The following is a 9,210-nucleotide window of genomic DNA, read 5'->3' as shown; positions in this document are numbered from 1 at the left end:
TTGTTAATGAAATTAATAACCATGAATAAAGTGCGATAAAATACAAAAAAACTGTTTTAAAAATCACACGAAACAAAACACTTTGACTTCAAAGCCAAATGCCAAATACTATCGACATCGTTACGCTAGTAACGATGGTAAACATATAATTTTTAAAAGAAAATAACAAAGCTGAAATAAAGGCAAAGTAGAAATATTAGCAAGCTGACTGCCATTGGTTTAAAGCTCACTGCAAAGCCGCAAAAACTAAAAGCCCTTTTCAAACGAAATCGTTACGTTTAATAGGAAGTTTAAGAGAAGAGAAGAAAAGACATAAGGTGATTCTCTACAGTTACAGCGTGAAACATTAGCTAAGAATATACAAACTTATATAATTAAAAAAAGATTAAATTAAATACTTTTTCTGCCTTATCTATTTATATATGATAATTGAAACAGCTTAGTCTATTTAGAAACTTAGTAAGATATCGTTTTAAAACTTTACCAAGTTTAAACAAAAGAAACAATTTATATTGTATACAAGTAAAGATTATTGATAATAAGAGGTCTGTAAACTGTTTTTTATTTTAAGATGCATAAAAGTAATGAAAAAAAAAATCATACTTTTGATTTTCTAATGATTTTAGTTTAGTAATACTAGTTTAAAATAAACACAAACATAGTTAAACATTACTTCAAACATTATCTCGTTAATTTTTTTGTTACATTAACTATTCTAACACTTTCTTGACTGCCTAATATTAGTCTTACTAATGAAGAAATGAGCTTTTTTTTTAATTTAAACGTTTCAAACGCATAGTTTGACGAAACTGTGGTTAACTGAGTTTTTTGTTATTTACTATAGGCTTTTAATAATACTTTGCTAAACAAACAAGCAATAAATCTTAGATTTCTTTTTATTTTTGTTTAATTCTTACTTAAAAGTATTACTAACCATATACAATTAAGGAAATGTATATAAAAATTAACTATATCAGTTTTTTAATTATTTTAAAAGTTTCTCCTGATATAAATTAGTTTTCAAAATATAAACTGCTTAACTTTATATATTTATAATATGTATAAACAAGTTGCTGTTGTTTTAGAACAATTATGCTAAAGCTAAAAATTTAGAATTTCCACTTGTAAAATAACAACCATTTTTGCTTATATAATATCTAATATCAACTATAATATTTTTAACAGCGTTTTTTTATAAGATTTTTCAGGTTAAGTAAGAAAAGTCTAATTTGCCAATAGCCAATATAACGTTTACAATATAAAATAGAAAAACTTATTCTGGTATATTTACGACAAAAAGAAACGAACAATTAAGTGCAATCGTATCGACAAAACAGATATTGAAAATAAACCTCGTTTGGATCATACTCCAACTCAATTTCTGATTGAGCATTGTTTAAAGGATTTTCGAAATTACTGTTTAAAGGATTTTCAAAATCATTAATTTATAAAATTTCAATTTCAAACCATTTTATAGCGCAATTCTTGCACAAGAAATGGTTGCAGGGTAAACGGCAAACTTCTTGTCCGTTTTCAAAATCGAAACAATAAATCTGGCAAAATTTCTCATCTTCAAAATTGTCTTTTCTTTCATCGAAAAAAAATGATAATTCTTCAATTCTATCTATTGTCAGATGCCCATTTTTATAGTCTTCGATTTTTTTACCAAAATAATGTATCACGTCCCAGTAGTTTAAAAACTCTTGTTTGGTGCCTTCTACCGAAACTATTAAATCTTGCACTAAAAACATCATTACAAAAAAATTCAATATCGACATTAGTGACTTCGTCTTGGTGCAGCATTATTTTGGCTACTTTAACAAATTCCTTTTTGTTTTAAGACAAAATAAGATCGTTGTAGTAATTTGTTTTAGAATGTCTAATTTCTGTTCTCTTTTTAACGAGAGATAGAAAGTCTTCCAATAGAGCGAAATCTGACAGAAGGTAAGAACTTCTCATTACAATCGAATTCGCTACTGAATTGTCAATCAAGCAAAGTTTAAACTCGAACAAACTAAAAAAAATATTGTGACTTTTTATAAAATTGTACAGATCTATTTTAATTAAGTTAAACTTCTTTTTGTTGTTTTCCACATTTCGCTTATTTTCTATTTCAGTTGCTATATTCTCTAGCAGCTTCAACCAATACCAAACTGACATATTAAGCAATTTGAACGGGTCACGAACTATTTTTAGTTTTTGGTCGTCTATAGTGGTCATTTAATTTGATTATGGTTGTTTTAAAAATTTATTTGTGAAAATAAAATTTGTACGCTCTAAGTAATAAATTTCAAAATCGCTTTTAAGTAAAACCGTCATAATCTTTGTTTGTTCAATGCAGGAACGTAGCTAGCTCTAAAAATTTACGAACGTGCATAAATTAAAACATCTAAAATAACACGTCCTAGCGAGAACACAGCAATTTAAACTACCTCTAATATTATTAAATATAATCTAAAAATAACCAGTTATGTTATAACATAAAAATGGAATGTTTAAGTACGGGTGATAACTGTATAGAAGGCAATTTATTTTGCTCTACATCCCCACATATTTTGCTACAGCTTCCATTAGAATCAATTTTTCAATGCAGCTTTTTGACAAATTAAAGCTTTGACGCGCTTAATGTTACAATTTTGATGTATTTAATTCGTTTAGTCTTTACGTCACTAAAAATCCTAAAGAATACATATATGTCAAAAATATCTCTCAGGTGTGCATAACTAAGTATAAATGAATACTAGGAGCTAAGAGCTGAAATAAAAATAAGTTTTTTCGTTCATAAATATACGTTTTAGATATTTGCAGAAACATACCAAGCTATGTCCCTGGTTCAATGTAAAACAAGAATTGTTTTAATTTTTTTTGGTTTATCAAAAATTTCTATCAAGACGTAGATAAAAACTTCTATAACTTAATGTTAAATTAACGTACTAGTTATCTTATTTTCTAGAATAAACTAATCAAAAGTTTTTCTTTACTTATGTAGATATCTTGAACTCAGTTTTACTTAAAATTTCCTTTTTAAAAAATACATATTGATTTGTTTAATTTAGATTGCTTTTAAAACTGTTCTTTAACTCCAAGGTTCTAATTAATCGACTTTTGTTAGGTTTAATTTTAAGTTACTGTATCATCAAACATCAAAAATTGAAAGGAACACGATAACATCTATATAAAGTTATTGTTCATAACTATATTTATATATACGACAGACTAGAATACTTTGCTAAACATTTTTTTTATATTACCTTTCAAGTAATGTTTTTTAAAGTTGTTGATATCAGTCTTAGTTACTTAAAAACACTTAAACAATCATAATATTAACCAATTATAAAGTATTATTTCTTTATTGCTTCGACATATGTTTTTGTGTGTTAAACGAGTTGATACACTTCAACGGAGCTCTGTAAAGAAATAAATACTTTAAGTAAAAAATAGAAGCTAAAGTAGTTATATGTGTGTGTTTAAAAGATATCGAAATAAGTACAATAGTTAATTAAAGATAAATGGTTGGTAAAAGATACGATAAATAATGTTGAATCCGACTTTTATAAATTAAAATATAAAATACTTAGATAAATGAAAAAAGACCACTATCTAATTAGCTTTTATTATTACATATTCTAGTGATCTTGTTTCGCTTGGATCTCTATTTACAAACGCTTAAATTTATGTATCACAATTTATATTAAATGGTAAAGCAGAATGTACTTTTTTAGAAAATTCATTAAAAGTGATATATTGTGTTTAATAAAAAAACTCAATTGTCAGAGACATTTAAAAAGTGTAATGACAAAAGGCTAATAAGAAATTTGTATTTTGTAACTAATGTTTATTTTGCCATTGAAAAAACTTGCAATAAAAACAAATAATTTATAATGATTAATAGAAAATATTGTTTCGAAGTTTAAATCATCTAACACTAAAGTGGTAAGGACTATGTGTTGGTATAAGTAAACAAGTCTTGGTAGTTTCCTAAATTATAAGGTTTAGGTTTTTTACCTTAAAGTGTTTATAATAAGACTTTTAGTAAAAAAACACTCACTTTATACAATTTTGCATTTCTAACATATGTTTGTTAATATATAAACATGGCTAAAAAGAGTCAAAAGCTATGTATTGTTAAAAAAAGAGAAAAACGAGTTATAAATCTATAAAAAAATTATTATATATCCACAATTTAAGTAAAGCTTAAATATATAAAAATCAAATATTAAAATAAAATATTATACCAAAAATTTTAATGTAAAACGTTATTATAATGAATTTTAGAAAGTGTAATCACTCAATGGTTTTTAACATTCAATACAACCACTTTAGTCCTTCTCTCAGTCCGTCTAGAAAATAAAAGTATAAAATTTTATTAGTGTTTCCTGGAATACAGCTGTATATGTTAATACTTATTGTATCATATATAACAAACTTCTTAGATATTTACACTAAAATACTTTAAAATACTCTAAAATAAAACTACTTTAGTACGGTTTTGTTTAACAACGGTTTTATCTTAAACTTTTAAGCGACAGAACTATTTAACTTATCTCTTATTTAAGAAGACAAATAAAAATAGTATGTCTATTAAAATAAAGAAAACCCTCTTTATTTCAGGACAAATGTATAAAGGAACTATTTTGATATAGGTATCTATTAAAAATAATTTATTAATCGAATAGTTGTAGATACTAAATTAAGTTTTTAAACTATTTAAAAGAATAGTTTGCTTAATAAATTTAAAAAGTTTATGGTAGAATGATATATGTTCAAGTTATTAAATGTCTCATTATAAATTTCAAACAGTCAACAACTTATTCCTAAAAAAAACAATAAACAAAAACTCATTTACTTAAATCACTTATTGCTTGAAAAAAATACAAAAAAGAATGAATTTTTATCGTCAGCTTAGAAGTTTTGCACGATGATCGTGTGTGAGTTCAATGAATTTAAACGTAGTTGGTATATTTTTATAACTATGTAAAAGAGCAGTTCCTATGACTGTGCTTAAAGTGTGTTTCTCGAATTGAAAAACGAAGTACGTCATAACAGAAGTTTATACTTTTTCGATAAAGACTGGCCCTTTATTTTTAAAAGTTTTATTCTAAATAAATAGTACTTTAAAATTAGTTTTACAGTGATCAAAATAAGATTTGGAATAATATCATTCTAAGTTTAGTTTTCAAAAAAAAGACACAACAAGCTTTGTATTTTTTGTTCAAGTTACTTCATTACAAAAAAGGAATATCAATGAATAATCAACGATATAAGACTGACCACCAGTAATAGCGCATGTTGGCTGCACAAACCAAAAACGATTTTTAATTTGACAAACTTCTAACTTTTCTTGAACTTCCAAGCGGCTAATTGCTCCATGCAAATCCTGATAGTTAAAACTAGATTTAAGAACTTGCTCGAAAATTTACCGCATTTGCTAAAATCAGTTTGATGTTATGTTTAATAATTTTTTGTAACTGTAACAAAAACTTTTCTCATTAACAACTGAAAGCTTAAAATACTAGTTGTTGAAACGTATATATGTATAAATATATATGAATATATATAAAATTAAAATACACAAAATAAACTTTTGTTGGGACAGCTGCTTCTGCGTTTAATACGCGTCTTCAGCCAAGTTTTATTCAATGAAAAGCAAACTTGTAAGTACAACAATAAAATTATACAAATTTAGGTATTACGTAATATTAGATAGCTGATTTTAGACAAAGTTATTAACATAGCTTTTAGATAAATTGTTTATAATAATGTATGCAGCCAGTTTGTAATTCGTTTTTTTGTTCAGATATTTTGATTTATTAAATATTAAAATTTCGATTTTTTCCGCTTTACACAATTTACATCCATTTTTTAAACTATATTTATTTTTCTTTTTTGTTAATATTTCCCACTGAATTTTAAAACTAACTTCGTTATTTTTTAGTTTCCAAGTGTATTGCGATAAAGTTGTCGTGTTTTTATGTTTTTCGTGTTTAAAGCTGTACTTGTGCTTTGTGTAGCGATTTTTGAACGATAGTCCAGTCGAGTCAACATTAAACTTGGTCTGGTTTTCAGTTATGACTGTCGCTTTATATATAATATTTTCCATTAAGCAACTTCCATTTACCGGGCATTTTTGTTTTTTTGCAGTCACACATTCGCCTCTCTTTGTCCTGCGTGTCTAACATTTTTCGATTGTGTGCCATTATAAGTTGTTTCATGTTTGGCATGCAGGAGTAGGACACTTTTAGTATCTTCCTGTTAAAAACTTTACAATATGGATGGTTTTCAGTAAAGTTATTGTCCACAATCTCTAGGAAGCGCTTCCCAACCCGTGTTGCCACACTTTTGCAGAATTATGCGTTGAAGTATAAAATATTGTTTCTCCTTCTTTTCTTGTTCTTACCCTTCTCGCTTTTGTGGCTATAGGCTAACTCGTGATCGTACCCACTTTCTCTTATAACTTCCTGGTATTGTTGGGTTGTTTCCTTAAAAATGCTTTGACTGCTAGAAATCTTCTGGATTCGGTTATTCATTGCCACCGGTATGTGTTTTAACACATGCTCTGGATGGTTTGACTTGCTATTCACATAAACCGTATGCGCATTTGGTTTTCTATACGGCTTATGACTTTCATTTTGAAGATGTAAAGTAACATCTAAGAAGTCTGTTACAAACAGATTGGCTTCGATGGTGACATCAAAACCAATGTTTTTAAAGACTTTTCTTAGATGTTTAACTTTTCTCTCCATATCTGTTCCGGTAGAATGTCCACCACTGCTAAACCATCGTAACGGTATATAACGAAGTTTCCATCTCTAAAGATCTTTTCCTTCTTCAATATATCTAAAATATATGGGCCAACCAGCTCGCAAATTTCGCCGCCATGAATTGATGTTCCCATTGGTACATCAAAGCTGTTCTTGTTATGCTTTTTCGACCATGGTTCACCCTCGTGGAACCGTGCTGATTTACAGCAATGTCTGATTAGCTCTTTTTCATTTTCCGTGATTTTAGTTAGGCCTGCAGCAAATTTGAAGGAGTTTTCCAAAATTGTTGCTGAGATGGCTGGATAAAAGCTAACTATATCAAATTTGATAAACCTTGAAGTTGATTTATTGGTTAAGTTATTGAACCAGTTCAATACCTCATAAGTATTTTTCCATTGTATTAAATTACTTTTTGTTTTTATAAAATTGTTAATCTTATCTAAATTTGTTTTTGCAGGTTTGCCAATAAAAGTTTTTGCCGGATTAATTATTCTACAACTTAGTTTATTTGGGAAGTTTGGTTTATGATCTTTTAAAAAAATGTAACATTGTTGTTGAGAAAGTTATATATATATATATTAAAGATTTATAAAAAGTTCTGGTCAATAGTGCTCGACAAATTAAATTGGAGCTTAATGTTTATCTAATTATAATAAAACAATAGTTTAGACAGCTATTTTGTTATAATCAGATAAATATATAAATATATATTGCAATAATTTTTTTAGATTACGGACAACTCTTACTTGTTTGTTTGCTAGTATAAGCAAAATGCAGTTATTAAGTTGTTTTTCTCCTAACAGTTTGTGTAACTCCATTTTTGATTCATTCCTTCTACGTCTATCAGCTGAGTCAACCACATAAATTAGAGCTTAGATTGAATATATATTTTACAATGTTAATATTTTTTACTTTAATGATTGAATTTTAATGTTTATTTCGACCAGTTTTTTTCAAGATTAACACTGAATTAATTTAGTATAAGACTTACCTTGAGTTGCATGAAAGTAGTTTCTCCACAACAGCCTCACAGATTTTTGACCCGCTAGATCCCATACATTTAGTTTTGTCTTTCTGTAAGTTACTGTTTCCATATTGAAACCATTAGTAGGGACAGTTCTCATCACTTCACCAAACTTCATCTTGTGTATTAATGTGGTTTTACCCGAGTTGTCTAATCCGACCATTAGTATTTTCGTTTCTTTGCTTTCAAAGAATTTTGAAATAAGTTTACCCATTTTATAAATTACTATGTTTTTAATGAACCTCTAGAAATTTTCAAAAAAGTTTGTTTCATATTTTATGGGGATAAAGGAGCAAGAAAGTTTGTTTCACTAAAATTATTATAGCCTCTTATCTAATGAAAATTAAGTCCCTCATTTAAATAAAACTTTAAATTTATCTAAAAAGTTCATTTCTGTACAATAATTTTAAATAATTATATTGTTTACAACTTTTAATGGTTAATTTTATCGGACGTTTTTAATTTTATTTATTTAGTTTTTTAACATTTATTTTTGTAAAAACTATTCGGAACAAACGTATTAATTACTTGTTTTAATCGTAATTTTTTTGAAGCTGTATAATTCACTAATAGTATGTCTTGTATTTATAAATTTAGCAACAAACAAAACAATTTAACAAAAATTTGTTGCATTATAAGAAATTTTCGGACTATAACACAAGGATAAATTAAGAAGAAGGATTCTTTTCATTAAACTTTCATTTTACTTCTATTTAAACTTATTTTACTAAAAGTTCAAAAATAAATTATTAGAATTTCAAACTATTAAGCAATAGCCAGTCTTATAAATTTTAGTAAAATAAAATTGATTTTTTTGATTTTAATTTCTATATATACTTAAATATTGAACATCTCAAAAACTAACTTGCATAAAAAAATATTAGAACAAAACTGGTATGAAGTTGAAACCATTAAAAAACACCAAATGCAAAAAGTGTTACTGCGATGCTATTAATTGATGTTTTTATTTAAATTGAATTTCTAAAACCTTTGTAGTTTATTTCAAATAAGTATAATAATAAACAAAAATTATCGATTATTTAGTTTTTAATACTTTTAGATAAAGCTTTTATGAAAAAGGTCGTTTAATATAATAGTTTATTTTAGTTTTGGCCGAAAATGATCGTTTGATATGAAAAAAATACATCAAAAATTAACTAGTTTTAGATATTTCTTAAATTATTACGGTTTTAAGATATTATAATAGATACAAACATTTTTAAAATATTTCAGGAGTAGGTAAAAGTAATCTCAATTAAGGTTTTTAGCAAATTATACTAAACATTTTAGTTTCAATAAAACCATCAACTAAAACTTTAAGTGTTGACTAATTAGTTATATACTAACAGACAATAAATTATAGTTTAAACTTTAATATTTTAAAAGCACTCTAGTTGAAAAAGTAAAGTACTAATTTAAAAAAAA

At 26.3% G+C, this 9,210-nt stretch overlaps 1 protein-coding gene across 1 annotated transcript; it reads right to left on the bottom strand.

Moving 5' to 3' along the window:
• Positions 1 to 1,310: 1,310 nt before the first annotated feature.
• On the bottom strand, positions 1,311 to 7,999 carry LOC145845452 (ADP-ribosylation factor 6-like). Its single transcript, XM_082952716.1, has 4 exons — positions 7,753 to 7,999; positions 7,508 to 7,632; positions 5,304 to 5,377; positions 1,311 to 1,416 (listed from the first exon to the last, which is right to left on the bottom strand). Exons 1-4 carry the CDS (start codon positions 7,997 to 7,999, stop codon positions 1,311 to 1,313), a joined length of 552 nt encoding a protein of 183 aa, XP_082808842.1.
• Between the last annotated feature and the right edge of the window lie 1,211 nt (positions 8,000 to 9,210).

Source organism: Thalia democratica, unplaced genomic scaffold (genome assembly GCF_965202585.1).
Source record: "Thalia democratica unplaced genomic scaffold, ktThaDemo2.hap1.1 HAP1_SCAFFOLD_60, whole genome shotgun sequence".
In the NCBI taxonomy this organism is placed as follows: Eukaryota; Metazoa; Chordata; class Thaliacea; order Salpida; family Salpidae; genus Thalia; species Thalia democratica.
Note: the sequence above shows the minus strand (reverse complement) of the source record. Positions and strands in the feature narration are given on the sequence as shown.